Source organism: Carlito syrichta, unplaced genomic scaffold, assembly GCF_000164805.1.
Source record: "Carlito syrichta isolate Samal-C Ts95f unplaced genomic scaffold, Tarsius_syrichta-2.0.1 Scaffold308051, whole genome shotgun sequence".
Lineage (NCBI taxonomy): Eukaryota > Metazoa > Chordata > Mammalia > Primates > Tarsiidae > Carlito > Carlito syrichta.
Window position 1 is genome coordinate 148,387 of NW_007252147.1, and position 23,724 is coordinate 172,110.

Here is a 23,724-nt window from a genome sequence, read left to right on the forward strand (position 1 = left end):
CTTGTGTTCATGTGAAAGACTTGTGAGACTGCCTGTGTAAAATTTTGGGATAAATACCTGCTGTAACTTTCAATAAAAGGCTTCTGCTCATTTCACTGAACAGTTGTCCACTTTCTTTCTTTCTCTTTCTTCCTCTTTATATCTATCCTTCCATCTTTCTTTCTTTTAATATCTATCCCTACAGATTCGCCGACGCCACCACATCTTCCAAGGGACTCCCCAAAACTTGCAGTGGCCGGCCCCCCGCAATAGGGGACCCCTAAAAACCCTGGAATTTATTTATTAAAAATTATGTATTTATTCTTACATGTTTAAACTTCGATCACCTTCTAAGCACCCTCCGTTTGATGCAATACACTTATCAAGGCGACTTTTTTCCCACTGCTCAAAACAGTTTTTGAGCTCATCAAGTCTTATGTCTTTGAGTGCTTCTGCCTTTTTTGTTTCACCTCTTCCATATCTACAAAACCTTTCCCTTTGAGGACTTTTTTCACTGGGGGAAATGAAAAAAAATGTCACTCGGGGTGAGATTGGGTGAATAGGGAGGGTGGGGCACAGGAATTGTGCCATTTTTGGTCAAAAACTGCTGAAACTGCATGGTGTGGGCAGGTGTGCTCATAAATCATGAAATGGCCAAATCTGTTGAAAGAATCTAAAAAAAAAAAAAAAAAAATTTAACTGAAGCCAAACACAGCTTCTCACAACAATGTTAGCTAGTACATTGATGCTGATGGGTTCCTAAAACACTTACCTAGCAGGGGAAGTCTGTCCTACAAGGGGACAACCCTTCAAAAAATAATTATATTTTAGGGGGTCACCCTTGCATACAAAACTATAATTTGTCAATTTACAAATAAAAAAGTTAAAGAAAATATTTTTTAAAAAAGAAAAAATTATTTGGAAGAGGTAGATTAAGTAACAGGTGAATATTGTCAAAGAGAGAATTAGAGAACTGGAAGACAGATCCAAATAAAGAGTGAAGGATTAATGCAGACACACGAGGTGCTAGAATATATGAAAGAGACAGAAAATGTACTAGGAAGATATGATAAAGAAAATATGGAAGAGCTACTATATAAAGAGATCAAGACTGAGATTTTTCCGAATTATTGAATGACTGAATATATAACTTCAACCGTAAACTAAAAAACCCATTATCAAGTAAAGAGTTCTTACTTCTCCACTATGTAGCACTTAGCCAAGTTACAATGAAGGCGTTTTCTACAATTTTTAGCAGTAATCAGGCTGTGAGGAAGACATGATATTTTCATGATGTTACACTAAAATCAGATAATATTGTGAAAACACTCTGTCTAGTTTGCATTTTCTTTATCCACCAAATTAATGTTTGTCTTTTTTCGAAATTGCTTTTCTGTGTTTAGTCAAAACCAGGAAACACTGAAATCTAGGCTGTAGGCTAATATTGAAATCTCTGAAGACCATCAATGTGTGGCACAGTGTTAGACACAGTTGTGGTGGTATAAGAAATATTGGTGTTTGACAACCAGTATGATCAGGGTCAGCAATGACAGGAGATAAGAAAGTTTGTGGAAATTCACATCTGAAGGAAACCAATCTAACAGAGCCTTTCCAGACCTTGAAATAAAATTGGATTGAGCAAATACCATCCTAACACAGATGTCCCCCAACCACCTTATGGGAAGGGCTCAGGTTGTAGAAAGAACCATCTAAGCTAACATTTATGAATCATTTACTATCATAGGGCATGCGCTGAGGAGAGGAAAATGGGAATTATTTTATGTCCTGTTTGACTATCTTTAGCCTACATAACTGAAAACAAGTTGCTTATATTTTCTTTTTTTCTTCTTGAGTTGAAGTCTTGGCCACCGCAGCATCTACCCGCTGGGCTCCGTCGATCCTTCAGCCTCAGCCTTCCAAGTAGCCAGAATTATAGGCGCGCACTACCATGCCCGGCTCATTTTTGTTGTATTGTAGAGACGAGGTCTCGCCGAGTTGCCCAGGCTGGTCTCGAACCCGCAGGTTCAGGCAATCCACTTGCCTAGGCCTCCCAAAGTGTTGGGATGACAGGCTGAGCCACTGAGTCCGGCCGCTTATATTTTCTAAATGCGTCAATGAATTCTACTCTTGGTGTGTTCAGTTATTACCATTGTAATACCAAAGAGCTTCTCATGATAAAATAAATAAGTAGAATTAATTTATAGAGAAGAGCAAACTTCACGTGAAAAAAAATTTTTTTTTTAAATTCATACAGTTTGGAGTTGTTGAAATCCTTTTATCTGAGCTCAATAAAAACATATACAAATCAAAATTATGCCCATGGGGGAATGGTAAGAAAAATGTTTTTTGGTTTAGTCAATTTGGTCTGCTCCCTGCAGAAGGCTATGAATCCACCAGACACAGCATAGCCTTGGCCTCAGGGCAGCACATTTCAAAATGTAGGGTGCACCAGCATCACCAATAAGCTTGTTAAAAATATAGATTCCTGAGCTCAAGTGGAAGGATTCTGATTTAGCAGGTTTTGGATGAAGTCTAGCATTCCTCCTTTTTTGCAGGTACCATGAGTAATGGGGCGAGTGGTCTGGAGTACCCCTCACAAAACTCTGCCTTGGGAGAAGCAGAGACCCAAGTCCTCCCTCTTCCATAAGTCCCAAGAATCGTAAGCAACTTCAGCTCTACCACAAAAGTGATCAAATTTTCAAGGGTTCAGTTTGGTCTGAATCCTCTAAGAGACTCTGAACTGGAACCATTATCCAAGGGGCAGATTAAACCGTCATGATCTTCATAATTTCTTGGCATGAGGTAAACTGCTATTGATTATGCCAGCAGCCTTTTTTCTTTTTTTTTTTTTGAGTCAGTCTCACTCTTTCACCCAGGTTGGAGTGCCATGGCACGCTCACGACCACTGTAACCTCGACCTGCTGAGCTCAGGCAATCCTTCTGCCTCAGCCTTCTAAATAGCTGGGACTATACAAATTCACCACCACGCCTGCTAATTTTTTTTTTAAATTGTTGAGTCGGGGGCCTCTCACCATGTTACCCAGGCTGGTCTTGAACCCCTGGGCTCAAGCGATCCTTTTGCCTCTGCCTCCCAAAGTGCTGGGATTACAGCATGAGCCACCATGCCCGGTCTATGCCAGCATCTTTAACAACAGATTTAAAAGTATCATGTGTTAGAGAAATTCTTTTCGTGAATCTACTCCCTCCCTGCTTCAAAAAGAGATTGACCTCACCTTTTTATTGTCGTTATGGTAATGGGCCATCTTCCCTTGGTATTCAACTGCAGATTCAGTTTCAAGAACGGGAAAGAACACTTTGGGCAAAATAGATGTTTGTAACATTTTTTATTTAGCATGAAGAGTGGGCAATCAATATGTTTACCTGATTGCATAACAGCCAATTGGACACCGAGGCCTCTTTAAAGTAAAGTACCACATTGAGTGGTTCAAACCAGGGAGGTGGAGAGGCTATGTAAACATCTTTGGTAAAATACAATTAAATTTGTTCTTACTTTGAAACAACCCTCTAAAGTATCCTTTAGCAATCGTTTCCTTAAGAGAAACCATTATAAGAGAGAGACTGTTATAAGTGACATCCTAATTATTACTAAGACATAAGGTTTTGTCATTTCTGTTTAATGTATGAACCACATGCATTTGTTCTTACTCAGAATGAGTCCATCAGGAGGGACAAAATGTGAAATATACTTAATTTAAAATCCACTTATTGCCAGGCATGGTGGCTCATACCTGTAATTCCAACATTTTGGGAGGCTGAGGTAGGCGAATTGTTTGAGCCCAGGAGTTCAAGACCAGCCTGGGCAACACAGCGAAACCTTGTCCCTACAAATAAAAATAAAATAAAAAATTAGCCAGGAGTGGTGGCACACACCTGTAGTCCCTGCTGCTCAAGATGCTCAGACGGAAAGATCATCTGAGCCCAGGCTGCTGGGATCCGTGATGGTCATGATCATGCCACTGCACTCCAGCCTGGGAGACAAAGTGAGACCTCGATTCAAAAATAACAACAAAATCTATTTATTAGCATGAAGCTCCCCTGCCCACTGACCTTTACGTTACACAATGTTCACTTCAAAGAGTTAACTATGTATCATCTCCCCCCCACACACACACACTTTTTTTTTCCTCCAGACCTTTTTGGTGACTTTGCAAACCAACCAATAATTCAGCACAAAGGCACCCAGAATCACACTGGCATGTTCCATGGGATTCGTCCCATTCTGAAAATGCCCAAACAGCAAACAGCAGAAGTAAATGGAATCAAATGTCAGAGCCAGCACAGCCTGAGAGAGCCTTGAAACTCAGACACCACAGACGATGGGGAAAGTGTCCTGCCGTGGCAGGAAATAATGGAGACATAGAAAATGGCAGCCAGACTTCTAAGAACAACCCTTGCTCTGTTCTTCCTTGGTATCTTTGGGGTGCTGGGGGCAGCCACAATATCATGCAGAAATGAAGACGGGAAAGCTGTGGATTGGTAGGTAAATGACACATCAGGTTTGGTGTTTGCAAGCAGAAAGCCAGAGGGCGGGAGGCAGTTGGACACGGTGAAGTTCCCTTGCAAGAACTTTCAGTTGTCTGCTGCCTTTGAAAGAAAGGGAGCTAAAGTGTGCAAGTGTGTCGAATACCCAGACAGGGATAGGCATGTGGGAGTTTCTCCCTGAGAAGAGCCGAGAGCCCCTCTCTGGCTTGTTCCCTGCTCTGAGCAGGCCGAGGCTGGTAGCCATAGAAGTGGAACTGAGCTGACAGCTTCTCTATTTGGATATTTCCTTTAGTTATGCTGTGGTTTTCCCTAACGGAGCCCTCCCAACGTCCTTCTGACAAAGGGGAGAAGGCAGATCGCTTTTCCTCTGAAACTGGACCATGTGCTTCTCCTCATGAGAAGGAGGAGGGGCCCTGATCATCCATGGCACTGTTTGGCTAACCTCATTTTGTTCAGCAGCTTGGGCAGCTGTGGGTGTGGATGCTACCATTGGCCTCTAGCACAGTGTCAAAGACACTAAACATAGCATTGCATTATAGTCATGGAGTCTCATAAAACTTTGAGCACTTTTCCACTCTTTCATTAGAATGCTTAGGCTTGCCTCTGTGGTTGCTGTCAAGCTTTTCGTGTAAACTTCAGGCTAGAGAACCCAGATATTCTCGCTCCCTCAGTCTTCTAGCAGTTACTGAGCTCATATCATGCCCTGTGCTGAGTTTTGAAAGTACAAATATGAGCCAATTACGGTGGCTTATGCCTGTAATCCCAGCACTTTGGGAGGCAAAGGAGAAAGGAATGCCTGAATCCAGGGGTTTGATATCACCCTAAGCAACATGGCGAGACCCCATCTCAAAAATTAAAAAAAAAATTAGCCAGGCATGGTGGTGCGTTTGTGTAGTCTCAGCTATTTAGAAGGCTGAGGCAGGAAGATCACCTGAGCTCAGCAGGTCGAGGCTGCAGTGGCTGTGATTGTCCACTGCATTCCAGCCTGGGCAACAGAGTAAGACTCTGACAAGGGGTGGGAGGGAGAGAGAGAAAGAGAGAGAGACAGAGGAGGAGGAGGAGGAGGAGGAAGAGAAGAAAGAAAGAAAGAAAGAAAGAAGGAAGGAAGGAAGGAAGGAAAGAAAGAAAGAAAGAAAGAAAGAAAGAAAGAAAGAAAGAAAGAAAGAAAGAAAGAAAGAAAGAAAGAAAATGCAAATATAAACAAAACAGTTCTTACCCTCAAGGAGCTCACAGGTATATGGTAAGGGCATAGATGGGCATTGGGGAACAAAGATCCCAGGGGCTTCTCTGAAGAAGTAGTTTTGGGGCTGTTTTCCAAACAATCATGAAGTAGCCAGAAGGGAGAGGCAGGGGTGTCTCGGGCCAATGAAGGAGCAATGAGGAGATGGGCAAGAAGCAACATGGAAAGTTGGGAGTTGCCAGGCAGGTTGATATTGCGGGAGCTTCAGGAGAACATGGGAAAATGGTGGGAGATGAGACTAGAGACATGAAGGGCTTCGTGGGGTGTGAACTTGACATTGAAAGGGACCTACTGAAAGCCTTCAAGCAGGGGCGTGTCCTGCTCAGATGCACATTTTAGGAAGTCTCACAGCAGTACTGTGAAGTCCAGTTGGATGGGGGTCAGCGTAGAGTCACAAGATGAGGAGGACTTCTGCAGCCGTGCAGGTGAGAAGAGGTAAAGGAGTAGCAGCACAAACGCAGAGGCAGAAACGTGCTGAGAAGACTTGGTAATGCATGAGTTGCAGAGGACAGGAGGTTGGGAGAAGTTACGAAAGATGTGGCTGGGCATGGTGGTTCAGCCTGTAATCTCAGCACCTTGGAAGGCCGAGGCGAGAGGATTGCCTGAAGCCAGGGGTTCAGAACCAGTCTGGGCATCTTGGTGAGACCTTGTCTCTACAATAAATCAAAAAATTAGCCAGGCATGGTAGTCCGTGCCTGTAGTTCCGCCTACTTGGAAGGCTGAGGTGGAAGGATGGCCTGAGTCCAGCATGTCACTGCTAGGGTGACCGTGAGTGTGCACTCCAGCCTGGGCGACAGAGTGAGATTGACTCAAAAAAAAAAAAAAAAAAAGTAAAGAAAGACGTTAGGTTTCTGGCTTCTGTGACTACACGGCTATGTTTCCTTCTAGTGTGGGATGAACCAACAGGTGTGGAACAAAATATTACAAACTTGGTTCCAAAAATATGGAGTTGGATGTTTCTGGGACATCTTTGTGTTTACATTTATCTGGACCTCAACACAGAGGTCTGAGCTAGAAATAGGTTCAGGACTCTTGCACACATAAATAGAGACAGTCACCCAGGAGCAATGTTTAAAAATACTAGTTCTCAATGGGTGTGCCATGGCACACGGATAGTCTACAAACCTCTTGCTGGTGGGCCATGAAATTGTGATTAATATATAAAAATGTATCTTTTGCCACAAGTGAATGGACATATTACTCAGCAATATCTGTCAGAGAGACTGTGAGCAACTTGTGGCCAGACTGCTACAATTTACTAAGAAACCATCAAGTAGACACCACTCACTCAATAAAGGTATAAGACTGAAGAGAGGCAAGTAAAGAGTATGAAGCTTCTGTGGACAGTGTGAGACTCGTAATAGTGTATGTATTATAATGTTTAATGCACTGTAGATGTTTAAGGATTAACTGCGGGATTCATGTTATTAGAAAGTATTTGACCAGACTAGTGGTTTTCAACTAAGGGGAATTTTGCCTTCAGAGGATTCCTGACAATATCAGGAGACAATTTTAACTGTTACAACTTGGGGGTATCACTGGCATATAATAAGTAGAGGCCAGGGATCCCTGTCAAGGCACAAGACAACTCCCACAACAAAGAATAATCTGGTTCAAAATGTGAACAGAATATATTGAGAAACCCTGAGCTACGTAATCCAAAAATGCCTGAGTGCAATCTGGGCCCAACCACCTCGCCTCCCCGTGAGATATCCCAGAGGAGATATACAAACAGAAAACAATTAGTAAAGGAAAGAAAAACCTACTTCGTTAGTGGGTCTTGGCCCCAAATTGTCAAGGCAGAAGATTCTGATTAACTGAGCTGAAGCAGGCAGTTTAGGCCAGAGGCTCAAGGGAGACTCAGCCTACCCTGCAACCCACATCTTGTAGCCAACCAGCTGCAAATAGCTGGGCCCACCAAGCACTATAGCAGAAGAGAATCAAGACCTCTCCAGTCCAGGTGTGGGCTTTGTCCTTCTCCCCACTGTCACCATATGGACTGTGAAAGCAACAGTAACTCTCAATGTACATGGACTTTCACCTCACGGACCCCTCCTATACCCAGTCAGAGTCATATTTCTTCTCTGAGGAGGAACAAACATAAGGGTGGAAGAAGATGCAGAGAGCCTGAACAAATCCCTTTTCATAGAGGCCTTCTGTGAAAATCAAGTAAAGGAAAGTGCTCAATAAATGTTAGTAATTCGTAATTATTTCCTTTGTTAGGTTTACCTTTTATAAGTTACCTAAAAGACAAAACAAGGAAAGTGGAGAGACTGGGTTAGAGTACCTGTACCTAGACTCAACAATTAGAAACTGGAGGAGGAGCGAGCAGCTAATGAATATGACCAGCAGTGTTTTGGGAAGAACATTACAACAGCTATATGAAGCCTATGCTTCTAAGGTATGTTGTAGTTAATTGCTCATTTAATCACATACAATGCGTACAACAGAATCCAAAGCTTTCAAAAGATTTTTCCTACTTCCCCACCCAACCCCCGATCCTAGCACCTTCAAATTAGCTACCTCAGAGCTAGCTCAGGATAGCTATCTGAATCAATCTAGCCAACACCTCAGGAGACATGTCATCCTACTCTACCGCAATGCCGAATTGTTGGTCCACTCAGCACCCTGTCCGGTGGGATCACTGAGCGAGACGTGAACTAACCATATATTGAAGTCTTCTGGCTGCCAAAACATCTGCCAATTTGCTCAGTACCTGTTTTCTTCTTCATCCCAAAAGCAACAGGAAGACAAGCCTCTGTTGCCAAAGGCAATATAGATCTGTGATCAATGTGCCATAAGGTATGGATTGTTTATGTCATGGCATTGATGAGTAACCATGATCCAAAGAAAAGGTTCTACTTTATCTTCTCTTTTAATTAATTATTTTCCAAAGGGCAGCTTGAGAACTAGGGCTCTAGTTCAAGGCCGTAGAACGAGCTTGCCTGAATGAAGATTAAACCTGCTATCTGGACTTCATCAGACAATGAGCTGTCCAGCCAAGGAGGCATAGGTAAGTAGGCCTGCTGGCTTAATGTGGGCAGCCTCCCAATGTTCCAGGCACCATCTGTTGTTCAGTTTCAAGATACTGCTTTCCTACCAAGGGTGTCAAAATCGAGCAATAATTATCATCCAATTACAATCATGTCTCCATTTCCTAACAATAACTTATCGAGAAGTAAATATATAAAATGACTCAATTTCTATCATAGGCCGGGCTCTGTGCTGGCTCTTTACATATGCCAAGTAATCTCATGCCCATGACAATACTGTTTTAGCCTCTAGCGCTACTGCACATGTATATCTAAGGATTTACTCAAAATGTGCAGGGAGTTGTTACTGTGTGTGGTAATATTCACTTTATTCATCTGCCCTTAAGACCACGCCTCATGGCTGAGTTACAAAGTTAAACTTTATTTGTAGGCTATTTGAGAACACGTGATACACCAAGCACTGTCCTAGATGCTTTGAAAAAATGATTTAATCTTGACAACAACCCTCCTTTGAATAAATAGACTACATTTGACCCTTGAACAGTGCAGGAGTCAGGAGCATCAACCTTCACTCAGTCAAAAATTTACATGTAACTTTTGACTCCCCAAAACTTGACTATTAATAGCCTACTGTTGACCGGAAGTCTTCCTGTTGACATGAACAGTTGATTAACACATATTTCGTATGTCATATATTATATGCCGCAGTCTCACAATAAAGCAAGCTAGAGAAAAGAAAATGCTATCAAGAATATCCTAAGAAAGAGAAAATATGCTTACTATTTATTAAGTGGAAGTGGATCATCATTCACCTCTTCGTCCTTGTTGTCTTCCCATGGAGTAGGTTGAGGAAGAGGAGGAAGAGGAGGAATTGCTTTTGCTATCTCAGGGCTGGCAGAGGTAGAAGAGGTGGAGGAGGTGGAAGGGGAGGCAAGAGAGGAAGGCACGCTTAGTGTGACTTTAATGTGAAAATACATGATCATTTCTGTCTGATGTTTTGCTTTTTCATTTCTCTAAAAATGCTTCTGTGAAGTACAAATGCTTCTTCCGCCATTTGCTTTAGTTTCAATGCCCACATCACAGAAGAGTTCATGTTGTAAAAGAAGTTAAAAGCAGTCTTGAATAATCAGAACCCTTCTTCCAGATTGTCTAATGTCGATCTGTTTACTGGCACTGCTTTTTCTATGCCATCTGGCACTGGTTCAGAAGCACTCATCTCCACCAAGACATCTTCTGTTAGTTCCTCTGGTGAGGTATCTATTAGCTCTTGAACTTCTCCAGAATCCATATGTTGAAACCATCCCCCATGCCACCTTTTTGGCCATATCCATGTTCTCTTTCATAATTTCCTTTATTGGCTCTATCATAAGTCCTGTGAAGTCATGCACAACATCTGGACACAGTTTTCTCCAGCAAGAATTTACTGTTTCAGGCTTGATAGCCTTCACGGCTTTTTCTATAACAACAAAGTCATCTTCAATGGTGTCATCCTTCCAGACTGTCTGATGTTCTATTAGGACTCTCTTCCACAATCCTTTTCAGAGAGTGCTGTGTATAATGAGCCTTAAAGATCCTTATGAAGCCTGATCTAGGAGCTGAATTAGAGATGTTATGTTTGGAGGCAAGTAGACAACTTCGGTGCCTTTGATGTTGAACTCATGAAGTTTTTGGTGACCAGAGGCATTGTCTAATTTCAAAAGAACTTTGAAAGGCTGTTCTTTACTGACAAGATACCTCGTGACTTCAGGAATAAAGCATCAATGGGACTACTCTAGGAAAAAAATTTTTGATGTACAATCCAAAGACTGGTGGCTGGCATATATCTTTTCCCCTCAAGGCTTGGGGGCTAGCAGCTTTATAGATAAGGGTAGTCCTGATTATAAACCCTACAGCATCTGCACAAAGTAGTAGTTAACCTATCCCTTCCTGCCTTAAATCCTTATGCTTACTTCTCTTTCTTACTAATGAATGTCTTTGTGACATTTTCCCCAGAGAATAGAGCAATTTCATCTGCATTAAAAATCTATTCAGGCAGATATCCTTTCTCCTCATTTTAAAAAATTGAGTTAAAGTCTCACCGCATTGCCCAGGCTGGAGTGTAGTGGCACAATCAACCTGATGGACTCGGGCGATCCTTCCAACTCAGTTTTCCAAGTAGCTGGGACTACAGGTGTGCACCACCACACCCAGCTAATTTTTTTTTTATTTATTGTAGAGACGAGGTTTTGCCATATTGCCCAGGCTGGTCTTGAACTCCTGGGCTCAGGCATTCCTCTCACCTCTACTTCCCTAAGTGCTGAGATTACATGCATGAGCAACCATGCCTAGCCTCCTCAATGATTTTCTTAATGGTGTCTGGGAACTCATCTCCTGCCTCTTGGTTGGCAGAAGCCGCTTCTCCTCTAATTTGGACATTTTAAAAGACAAAGCTCTTTCTAAACTTATCAAACCATCCTTTGCTGGCATTAAATTCTCCAGCTTTAGGTCCTTCACCTTTTTGCTTTATGTTGTCATATAATGACTTTGTTTTTTTCTTGAACAACATTAGTCAATAGACTTTCTTATAGAAACTCTGCATCCATATAAGAGCTGCACTTTCATTATGAGATAGAAAGGGTTTTTTTGCAAAAGTGCAATGTTTTCATGCCTCCTGGCATAGCTGCAGTGACAGCTTCATGAATTTCATTTTATTTTTTTCATAATGGACCTTACACTGTATTCTTTTATTTTGAAATAGCAGATAACTATGGCTGTAGATCTCCACCTATATTACTTATCAAGTAATTCAACTTTTCTTGTAATGTCATGACTTTTCTCCACTCCTTGGGAGCACTTCCAGCTCCATTACTGGCAGTGAATATGGGTCCTAGGGTGTTTCTTCAAGGTTTATAGGATTGAACTAAGTACAGTGAAAAATATGCAAGAATCATGAGATGTCACTCTGTACTGTGATATGAAATGAAACGTACTGAAGAGAGGAGCAGCTCATGTGGAGATGATTTGCATCACATGCATTTAAGCTGAAATTTAAGCATTTTAAGGGTCACAACACTTGAGCTCATCTCAATAGAGATAGGAGGTTGCTATAAAATTATTACAGTCGTATAGTACTTTTACTACAGTTAATTTTATGCAGTTATGGCAATACTCCATCTTTATGTTTGTTTAAATTTCTATCAATTGTGAATGGTGCCAGGTACGGTCTGTAATTGTTTGGGTGCATTAATTTTAACTTTTAATAGTAGATTTATGTATATTTTGTGGGAGTAAACAAAGTAAACTAGTATTTACATATATTTCATGCATTCACAACATACTTAACATTTTCTCTTTTTTTTCTTTTGAGTCATTCCATCGCCTAGGCTGGAGTGCAGTGACACGCACACTCACAGCCACACCAGCATTGACCTGCTGGGCTCTGGTGATCCTTCTGCCTCAGCCTTCCAAGTAGCCAGAACTACAGGCATGTGCTACCATGCCCGGCTAATTTTTGATTTATTGTAGAGACGAGGTCTCACCAATTTGCCCACGATGGTCACAAACTCGTGAGCTCAGACAATCTCCCTTACCTCGGCCTCCCAAAGTGCTGGGATTTCAGGCTGAGTCACCAAGCCCAGCCAACTTTTCCTTAATTGTTTGATATTTCTTAGGCTACATGATTCATCTGCGAGTTTTTCCAAATTGTTGAAAATCTCCCCAAATTTTCAAATATATTTATTTTTTAAAAGTTTGCATATAAGTGCGGTTCAAAAATCAATGGTATTTTGTGAAATGAAAACTGTCTGCAACTGCTTCTGCTTTCTGAGGTTGGGCATGGAGAACAAGAACATAATCCATTACGAGAAAATAAATGCATTGTTCCCTTCTCTATTTCAGAGACTACTGGGGGAGGAAAAGGGAAAGAGAAACATCGAAAAACCTCTGTCATTTACCTTAGTTGGAGTAAATGGCTTTTAATCTGGCAGAATACAGATCTTGGGAGGTGCAAGGTAGCCCCAGACCCTAGGAAGGAAAAAGAGTTCATTCCCCTGCAAAACAAAACAGGAGGCAGAGGGAACCAGGAATTTACAAGTGTAAGAAACATGGAGGGAGATCATGGCAGTATCTTGCGGTGATGTAAAACCTGTCACTATTTCTTTCTTCCTTTTTTTTTTTGAGTCGGAGTCTCACTCCGTTGCCCAGGCTGGAGTGCAATGTCACGCTCGTGGCCACCCCAGCGTCAACCTGCTGGGCTCCGGCAGTCCTTCTGCCTCAGCCTTCCAAGTAGCCAGAACTACAGGCACATGCTACCCCCATCAGCTAATTTTTAAAAATTTATTGTAGAGATGTGATCTTGCCAAGTTGTCCAGGCTGTTCTCGAAACCATGAGCTCAGGCAATCCCCTCATCTCGGCCTCCCAAAGTGCTGGGATGACAGGCTTGAGCCACCGTGACCAGCTACTATTTCTTACCTTCAGTAAAACCTGCTCACACACAATGTCTTGAGCTATTGGTTCAAGGGGTTTGGGGAATGACACTAAAGGGACTTATTTTCATGTCTGATTGGCATAGAGCCAGAAGAAGAGAGCAACAGTGGTGGGTGATATCCAGGTAAGACTTACTGGTCTTTGGAAGCTGGGATTACATGCCAGAAGTGACGATGAGGACATAGCTCCCTCCCTGACTTCTTGACCCGAAATTGGACTTTTTTTTCTTTTTTTGAGTTGGAGTCTCACTCTGTTGCCCAGACTGGAGTGCAGTGGCTGCTCCCGGCCACCGCAGCCTCGACCTGCTGGGCTCCGGCGATCCTTCTGCCTCAGCCTTCCAAGTAGCCGGAATTACAGGTGCGCGTTACCACGCCCGGCTGATTTTTTGATTTATTGTAGAGATGAGGTCTTGCTGCCCAGGCGGGTCTCGAACCCGCGAGCTCAGGCAATTCACTCACCTCAGCCTCCCAAAGGCGCGGGATTACAGGCTGAGCCACCAAGCCCGGCTGGACTTCTAACAGAAAGTGGAATGCAAGATCAGACCAACTGGTTTTAAATCTCAAAAGTCAAGGAGACCAAGGCCAACAGCTGGGTTACATTCGGAATTGTCTACCATCTTTTGTCTTTGTAAGGAGGAACCTTCTACATACCTTTATGAACATCAAATTAGATTGTGGTTGCATGGTACTTGCCTGTCTATATTTCCTGCTAGATTAGGGGCAGAGATTGTAACCCTCTTGTTCAACACGCAATAGTCAAAACAATACCCAACATATGTATTCAAAGGAATAAAGACGTCCAAAGGCACACACCTGTGTCTACCTCTTCTTAAGTCCACCGTCTTTATCCCTTATCAATAGCCTCTCTTCCCGCTAAAACTACAACCCATCCAACCTTAGCTGGCTGCTACACTTTTGATTAGAATAATAAACTTCATCTATTATGAAGAACAAAGTTCCTTTCCAGAGTCCCTCCATGGTGCACCCTAAAGGTACACAAATGGCCTTGTCACTACATTCAATGTAGGCTCATAGAATAACTGACTCTCTGTGGAAAATGAGAGTAAGAATATGGCTTACTATCCAGGATACTCCTAAACACAGTAGCCAAGAATGCTATGTAGACTGTGTTGTGCATGTTTTGAAATGCTGTTGATTACATCAAGTGACTACGCAACTGTTTTCTGAAAGAAAAGCAAGGGCCTGTTTTAAGGAGATAAGTGGCTCTTTCCTACTTCTAATTATATCACTGAGTTTTTAAAATATCAGCATTGTTGGCTTCAATAAAAATCACTGCGTCCTGAATGGAATGGAACCATCCAGAACAAATATTAGCAGGTTTCCAAAGCATGACAAAGGGACGCTATCAAAATAATAGCTTTATTTTGGCTCATAGATTTGGCTATTTAGAAAATGGACTCCTATTTTGCCTTACCAGAGGCAATCCATTATCACACATTCAATTTCACCTCCTTTTTCAAGCAGGAAAATATCCAGTTGGAAAGGTGAAATGACACTGAAAAAATGGTTGGCAGAAAAATCCTCCCATATCTGGGAGGAAGGAGGAACAGATAATGAGGAATCCTAATTAAGCACAAAGCTATGACCAATCAGTGAAGTGAAGCATAACATAGGCATAGGAAATTAGATACTGACAGCCGGTTCTGCACTGTACCTATAATATCAATGGAAAAAAAAAAAACAAAACCCAGGTGTAATCCTTGGTTGATTGTTCCTACTTCCTTTCCTGAACAAATAACTCAGTGTGCCTTTATTATACACTGTTGCTTAATCAGAAAACTGGTTCCAAAACAACCAAGAAAAGTAGGAATATTGCCCTCCTGCAGAGATAGCAATGCATAAAGCTCCTGTCACGTGAGCTGAAATCATGCTCGGTTGAGAATGGACTTCCTTTGCCCTGTCTGGCATGTCACAGAATTCATGTTGATGGGGAAGCTGCCTATTAGGGGAATGGATGGCTTCTCATGTGTATTAATGAAAGCTCTGTATTGCAGGCTGGGTAGCTGGTAGAAATGTTGTGAGCATCTGTAAGTGGAAGATTTACATCATTTTAACCCTAATATATTTCTGCAGAGTAATAACACAGCCTATCTAATATACAATGATGGAGTCCCTAAATCTGTGAATTACAGCAGAAAGTATGGACACACCAAAGGTATGACAAAGGCTCTTGGTTTATCATTCCCATTGGAAATCAACGTTTTCTTAAACACTGCATCTTGAGTGTTCTTATATTCTCTACTAATAGTATATTCCTTCTAATAGTCTATTTTGAGTTATTGAAATGTATGATTTTTATATAACAGGCTATAATATAATGATATGATTTGACTTTATAATCCTCTCTTTAGAAATTCCATTTTGTTTTATTTGTATTTGTATTTTAAAGATGTGGGGCACAATTCAGGATTAGGTATACAAGGGGTCATCATGTTTGGGCCTCCTGTTGGTTCCCACTCTGCCTGGTACCCCTATTGATGCTGTGCTCTGCCCCCTTTATTTTTTTTTTAACATATCTTCAAATATATGTTTTATAGCAGAAATCCAGGCATTGACTACTGGGATTATCAGCAAGTCTATATACTTTATATATATACATGAATAGGAATATATGTGTATATATGTATGTGTGTATGTAGTGTATGTACACACATAAATTTTAGTTAGATTTTTTTGAGGCATAATTTACATAAAGTAAAACTAACTCTTCTTAATGTACAGTTTCTCTGGAAATCAACATTTTAAAAAAGTATTTTAAAATAGATTTTATAGTAATTTTTGTTCTATATTTTGTTCTATATTGCTACTATCCATTATTATTTATTTTTTATTATACTAACTTTTTATTTTTTATTATACTAACTTTTGTGATTTTTCTATTTATAAACTATGCATATATGTTTATGCATTACAGAAGACTTCAAAAGGCAGGAAAACAAAAAAATCTGTAATCCTAATACCCATCAGCTAACCATGCTGTATCCTTTTGATTTGTCTAAAATCCATATTTTACAGCCTTTTTTCAGAACTATTGTAGTGATTATTTTTTCAACCTTTTTTCAATTTAATATATCATGAACAACTTTCCATGGCAACAAGTATTCTTCAGAATGTTCTAAACATAAATGGCTTCAGGAAACAGGCGAGTGATGTTAGCAAGTAAAGTGATCTGAACTAGTACTTGGTCTAAAGGGAACAGTTACCACTCAGCTTGCCTGATGAGGATGCAATTTTTCAGGAGATGTTGAAAATTTAGCAGTTGTGAAAAAATCTCCCCAGTTGTTAAATGTTAGCAATAAATTCAAAGTCTTAAAAATACTCTGCAAACCTGATAACATGTCTCTGTCGGTTGGATTTTGCCCATGGGCTGCTATTTTGCAGTCTCTGATTTAGGAGTCTAATTTGTAATGGCTGTCAAAGGTCACGAGGAGGAAATGTTTTTTATTTAGCAAAGTTGCTCTTCCGATGATCCTATTTACATGGAACCCAACCATTTTTATAACACACCACATTCTCTAACCTCACCTCTAATAATCTCCTACCAATGTTCCTCTTCCATCCTATTAGTTACTTCAAGGGTTTGGAAAAACAAAAGACTGGAAAGGAGTGGGGCTATATGTCAGGAGGAGAGGTTCTCTTTGCCAACACATGTCCTAATAGTCTGTGATATTCATACCAGGAGGTCAGAATTCCAGCAGATCAGCACACTCATCTGGACCAAGGAGAACTCTTGAAAGTTATCCAGCTCTGTTAGGCAATAGAACTTTCAGCATTTTCCACCTTAACAACAAACATTGATCCTATTTTCACCAGTAGGACAACAGTATGTGTTCTTAAGGTGTATTCTTTGGGGTTTTTTGTTGTTGTTATTGGTTTTTTTGAGTTGGGGTCTCACTGTGTTGCCCAGGCTAGAATGCAGTGGCACAGTTAGGCTCAGGCAATCTTTCCGCCTCCCTAGTAGCTGGGACTACGGGTCTACCATGCACAACTAATTTTTTTATTTTTTTACAGAGACGAGGTCTTACTCTATTGCCTAGGCTAGTCTCAAACTCCTAGGCTCAAGCAATCCTCCTGCCTCAGCCTCCCAAAGAGCTGGGATTACAGGCATGAGCCACCATGCCTGGTCCAAGGCATGTTATTTGAAAAAGAAATAACTAGCAAGCGTTTGGTTTCCATTCTAACAATAGAGCAAACACGAATAAATTTTATGTTTTCATAGTCATATACGAACTGGAAAGTCTAGCTGCCATACCAAAATTATCTTGATGTATTTACAAACACAGAAATAGTCATGGGCACCTTTTTGACAGGGTATTTTTGCCATATTACAAGATGACAAACATCCTTCTATGTTCTTCCTTACTTGCTTTCATGTTATTTTGCATAATTCACTTGGGTGTTTTAGCATGGTTTCTTTTTTCTTCTCTTTGCCACGTATGCTGGTACAATTGGTGACTCTTCTGCCAATAAATGAGCATCAGTTTCTTACAACAAATTACTGCAAGTACATTTCTTCATTTTATATTTTATCTTTCAACTGTTTTTTATCCAGCTTTTGAAAATAGCTTAGCTGCTTAGGAGTGAAGCCGCTGTGTAAATCTTGCCAGGTGCCTGGGTAGTTTAGCAAAGTCAAATTCCAATTTAGCCAATCTGCTTTCTGCCAAAACAAATTTTCCTTGTGGCTTCAAGACAAAATCCCTCTTAACTCTTCACAGGATAGCTGCCTTAACTCCCTTTACTGTGTTGGCTTCCTATCAGTAATGGGGCAATGTGCTGTGTGCCAGAATTGCTTTTGAAGTATTTGAAAAATAAACATGATCCTTGTGATGACTGGTCTAATAAAACATTAGCCTAAAGTATAAATGGGCTTAGATGATGCAGCTTTGAATCCTACTTACAATAAGCTTTGTTTCTCTGATTTGTCTGCATTAAATGTATCTTTGGTAGGTTTATTGCTGTGGAACAGAGTTCAGGGGTTCTGGCTGATTCATTCTATTCCCCAGTTTCCTCCAATTCCTGAAGAAGGCTATGATTATCCACCCACGGGGAGACGAAATGGACAAAGTGGCATCTGCGTAACTTTCAAGTACAACCAATATGAAGCAATAGGTAAAACCAGAACAGGTGAAAAAAATGAGACAGTGGTGTTGAAGAAGGAATTTGGAAATGAATTAATAAATGTGTTACCTCATTTGTTCATCTATTCACTAACCCTCTGATACCTAGGTTCTAATCTTGGCTTTGCCATGGTGAGGCCTTGGACAGGCTCATTTACCAGGCTTTGGCTCTTCATCTGTCAATAAAGTCACAGAATTTGTTGGGGGCAGTAGCTTTGAATTTATTCAGAGGCCGTAGATAACAAAAAAATAGGCGAAACAGACTGATGTCACATGGAAATTGGGGATAGTGACAAACTGGGGTGCTGATTTTCCCCTGGCTTCCCTCAAAGGCCTCAGCTCCAGCATATTGTGCCTCTACAATAATACAGGATTACAGATCACCATATTTCTCCTGAGGATCCAGAAACCTAGGGAGTGCTCTGTGTGTGTGTGTCCAACATGACACCTCTGAGCCAGACAATCTTCCCTTAACATCTGAAGCTCAATTAGCCCAAAATACTTCAATCTGGCAAACTATGGTGAGAGAGGAGTAGAAACACTGCTTTATCAATCACTTTCTACTGAGAAGGCTGGTTGCTAAATAGCGGTAAAGAGTGACCTGCCCCTAGATGCAGCAGATTTAGAAAATGTTTCTCATCAAATTTCCATCAAAATGTCTCATCAAAATGTTTCTCATCAAATTTCCATTTTATGGCAAGGATCTTACCTAAATCAAGCTCTAATCTAACTAGTTGAGTTCACATAATGATTAGGAAGCTGAGTAACAGAGATTAGGCATACACATTGAGCAGTTGAATATTCTTAAAGCTGTGCGATCAGTACATGGAATTTTCTGATTTTGTACATGAACATTTACGAGATAAAAACATGGTCTCCAAGGCCAGATTACCTGCATTTAAATATCAACTTCATCAGTTACAAGTTGCATAAACTTGGGCACGTGACATAAAAGCTCAGTTAATTCATCCATAACACTAGAATAATTATGAGAACTTACCTAATAATAAGGTCTATATGAGAATTAAGTAAGAACACCCATGTGAAACTTATGGAATGTCCGGAAAGGAGGAAGTGCCCAACAGAAATCAGTTATTTTAACCAAAATTAATTTGAAAGCTGTTGGTTTAAAGAAGGGGAAGTTTTTTTGCTTTCGTTTTGCTTTTAAATCCACAACAAAAGCAAATACCAACAGGCATTTCATTTCCATTCATGTATTAATTCTCACTTTTCATTATTGTTTCTTGATTCAGATTCTCAGCTCTTGGTCTGCAACCCAAACATCTACAGCTGCTCCATCCCAGACACTTTTCACCAGGAGCTCATTCACATATCCCAATTGTGCACCAGGTCCAGCTCATCAGAGATTCCTGGCAGGCACCTCACCACACTTCAGTCGGCCCAGGGGCAAAATTTCCTCCACTTTGCAAAATCGGATTCTTTTCTTGATGGTATGAAAGACCATTATCAAACAGTATGCTGTATAACTCTGTTGGATGCACTATGATTGCTTAGGAGAAATATTCTGATTGTTCAGGAGAAGAGAGACAGAAAAAAAGAAAGCAAAGAAGAAGGAAAGGGAAAGAGGAAATCAAGGATCCATTCAAACATTAGCCATTTCCACTTGAATAGCAGAGTTGCTGAGCCAACCACAAAAGGATCTCACAACCATCCTTCCAGGGGCCAGGGAAAACTCACAGTCTCCAGCTTCTGCTTGGCACGAAGCCACAGCCATCTCCTCTTCTTCTATTCCCTAAGCAGTTGTTTTAAGCCTTCCTTACTTTCAAGCCTTTTATGCTATCCCACCCCCTCACTCATAGCTTCACTCTCTCCTTCATAAAGAGAACAAAGATCACCAGGGACAAACCACTTTGATATCGCACCCTCACCCCACTCCCAACCTTATCTGTCTTCCTTTTTACCCATTTCCTCCCCCGCTTCAAAAGAAGTGATGTGCCCCTTGATCTGGAACCTACCCCAACCTCAGAATTCCTTGATTTGTCTACTTGATCTATTCTCCCATTTCCTCGTCTACCCTCTCCCTCTCCAGGCTCCTTCTTCATGGCATACAAGCATGCCTAAAACCTTCCCCTCAATTCTAAATCTCTTCCATCTCCATTTTTCCTTTTCTTCTAGATTTCTTTTTTGGAAACCTCTTCAGGGTCTTCTCTTGCTCAATGTTCCTTCACTACATCTTGCTTCGGTCTGTAGACACTCTACTCTCTCACCAATCACTACTGGCTGTCTTCCGTGACCTCACTGTCTGTCTTCCTTATTTGCTTGCTTCCTTCCTTTATGCAATGAATAAAATTCACTGAATGCCTACTGCTAGCCAAGTCCTGTGTTCGACCCCAGAGAGCCAAAACTTAACAGGAGAGAAATAATCTCTGCAGAATTTGGCACTGTTGAAACACTTTCCTTTCTGAATCACTCCTCTTGACTGATTTTTGGGATTATGCAATCTCTTGGTCTTCCTCCCACTCCTTTTAAGTCTCTTCTGCCAGGTCCACCTCCTCTAACTACTCCTTGGGTGATTGTGGTCCTCTACTCTTTCCAATCTAGTTCTCTATACCCCTGCTGGGCAATTCCAGCAAACCCCCAAATGATTCCCAAGTCTGGATCCCTACCCAACACCTCTGTGCTGACTGATGTATTCAACAGTGCTGGGACATTTCTACTTGGAGGTGGTACAGCCACACCAAGTTCAACATGGCAAACTCCCCTCACCATTACCCTCCACAAATTTCCCCATTTTCGTGTATTCTGCACAATCACCCAGTCATTCTAGGTCTCTTCTTTTTCTCACTCCTCTGTCAACCATCAAATTCAGTTCCAGATCCTTAATAATGCTCACATTTATAAAATCCTCTCCAAACTCTCTGCCACTGCCACAGGTCACACCTGTGTTTATTGTCTCAGTTATTGCGACAACTTTATGTTTTCCTATCTCTTTTTGACCTGCCCTTGCCAATACATCCTGCACACTGCCTTTCAATTGATATTCATTAATTTCTATTAATAATTAATTCTTCGCTAATATTTCTTTAAAATTCTCCTTTGATTTCAGGACAATCTAAACATTTTGGCATGGTTTACAATGATCCTTAGAAACTGGCCTCTGATTGCTTCTCTTCTCTTAGGCCTATTCTTTTCAAAGGTCTTTCCAGAACAAAAACATATATTGCTCCCTTGGTTGTGTGGAACAGAAGACATTTGCAGGTGCCAAAATCATCATTGTAATAATGATAAAAATTTGTATTTGCATATCACTTTAGCATTTATAAAATGTTTCCTCATCCACTACCTCAGTTATGTTGTTATTACTGGTCTTGTGACATCTACGTATCAGGAGTGAGTGATGATTTCCATTCCTGAGAATTTTTTCAGGAACTTAACTGTTAACACCAAATTCATTATCTTTCTCCTTCTAAACTCTAGACATCTTTGCAGGCTGGATGGCTCAACGACTGAAGACGCACTTGCTAACAGAAACCTGGCAGCGAAAAAGACAAGAGCTTCCTTCCAACTGCTCCCTTCCTTACCACGTCCACAATATCAAAGCAATTAAGTTATCGCGACATTCGTATTTCAGCTCTTATCAGGATCATGCCAAGTGGTGTATTTCCCAAAAGGGCATCAGAAATCACTGGACATGTATTGGAGACCTGAATCGGAGCCCCCAGCAAGCCTTTAGAAGTGGAGGATTCATCTGCACCCAGAATCGGCATATTTACCAAGCATTTCAAGGATTAGTTTTGTATTATGAGAGCTGTAACTCAACTTGATGAAAGGACATATGTACTAGCATTGAAAACAGTGATAGTGGGTTTCTTCCATTAGAGTCATTCTTTATATAATAAAAGCTTGTGTGCTGAGCGCGGTGGCACATGCTCGTAATCCCAGCACTTTGGGAGGCTGAAGTAAGAGGATTGCTTGAGCCCAGGAGTTCAAGACCTGCCTGGGGAACATAGTGAGGTCTCATCTCCATAAAAGCCCCCAAAATTAACTGGGCATGGTGGTGCATGCCTATAGTCCCAGCTACTCAAGAGGCTGAGACAGAAGGATCCCCTGAACCCAGGAGGTCAAGACTGAGGTGAGCCATTATCACGCCACTGTGCTACAGCCTGGGCAACAGAGTATGAAACCAACTCAAGAAAAAGCCTGTGAATATATTCACAATCCACCTCTCATAAAATAAAACATTTTCCTGTTTGCCATTTTATCTTCTAACTGGTGGTAATTTATTTACTTGGATTTATATGCCATAAACTATTATACATAACTAAAATGAGAACAGAGGAAAAAAAATAGAAAAATAAAATAGAAAAATAGAAAAATATTTTTTTCAGATTAGTCAACTGGCTATTTTGTAGGTTAAACTTCCTCTTCTTCACAGAGACTTTCCTGACTCTCTTCCTCATCCTTTTTTGAAGAATTAAAAAAAAAAAAACAAACCCAACTCTCTCTCTATACTTCCATACTACTTGACCATATTGCTCCTAATGTCCTTCCTCATTGGTTTTTGGTCATCTTAATTGTCAATCTTACAGCTACTACTTACTAATTATATGACCTTGGGTCATTCACTTAAATTCTCTGAGCTTTCCTTTTTTTTCCAGCTATGAAAGGAAGATAACGGCTCCGTATGTTCAAGCACCTAGCACAGAGCCTGACACATAGTTGACATTTAAAAATACTGGTGGAATCTGAGTTTGAATTGCATCCACCCAGCAAAAAAAAAAAAAAAAAAGACAAAAGAAAGTTTTAGAAATGACTAATATTTTTTCAAGAAAAGTGTTAAAGTCATACCAAGAGAAAATAGAACTATATAAGTGCAACTCGCCAAATTGAAGGAAATAAAGAAGTGTAACATAAAGAAACCAAAGTCTAATGATCTTACTTTCAGTATATTTCTTTTTTCTGGTATTCTTATCATTAAACCTAATATTATATATATAAATAATAATAAACTTGTGTTAAGTACTAATTGCTTAATAAAATTCGAGATATGTATGTATGGTTCACAATTTCCAGACACTTGCAGCCTAGTAAAAGTCATCACAACAATAATTAGAGCTAGCACTTACTGGGCATTTACTATGTAGTAGACATTTAGCCGACAGTAATTAATTCAAGATTAATTAAATTCTTAATCTTCATAACAATTTTATGCATTAGAAATGGTTATTATCCCCATGTTCTTGACAAGAAAAACTGAGACTTACAGAGTTTCAACAACTTTTCTAGTACCATAGAAGTCCATCTGACCTCTGAGGCCATGCTATTTAATAACAATGAAAAGAAATCATGCAACCTAGGATAATATATATCTTGATATCTCAATACCGACCAAAATTCATGAGACCTAATGGCACAGGTTCAATGACAAACAGAGAAAAAGCTGACT

At 40.6% G+C, this 23,724-nt stretch overlaps 1 protein-coding gene across 1 annotated transcript; it reads left to right on the plus strand.

Annotated features, from left to right (window-relative positions):
• The first annotated feature begins 4,316 nt into the window (after nucleotides 1–4,316).
• On the plus strand, nucleotides 4,317–22,526 carry DNASE2B (deoxyribonuclease 2 beta). Its single transcript, XM_008064788.1, has 7 exons — nucleotides 4,317–4,476; nucleotides 7,946–8,123; nucleotides 15,274–15,355; nucleotides 18,148–18,309; nucleotides 19,571–19,768; nucleotides 21,756–22,183; nucleotides 22,472–22,526. Exons 1-6 carry the CDS (start codon nucleotides 4,364–4,366, stop codon nucleotides 22,100–22,102), a joined length of 1,080 nt encoding a protein of 359 aa, XP_008062979.1. The 5' UTR covers nucleotides 4,317–4,363; the 3' UTR covers nucleotides 22,103–22,183; nucleotides 22,472–22,526.
• The last annotated feature ends 1,198 nt before the right edge of the window (nucleotides 22,527–23,724 follow it).

Coding starts and splice junctions, on each gene's coding strand:
- DNASE2B (XM_008064788.1), top strand. CDS start 4,364: ATGGCAGCCAGACTTCTAAGAACAACCCTTGCTCTGTTCTTCCTTGGT. Junction 4,477..7,945: donor GACGGGAAAGCTGTGGATTG/GTAGGTAAATGA, acceptor TTCCTTTGTTAG/GTTTACCTTTTATAAGTTAC. Junction 18,310..19,570: donor CAACCAATATGAAGCAATAG/GTAAAACCAGAA, acceptor TTCTTGATTCAG/ATTCTCAGCTCTTGGTCTGC.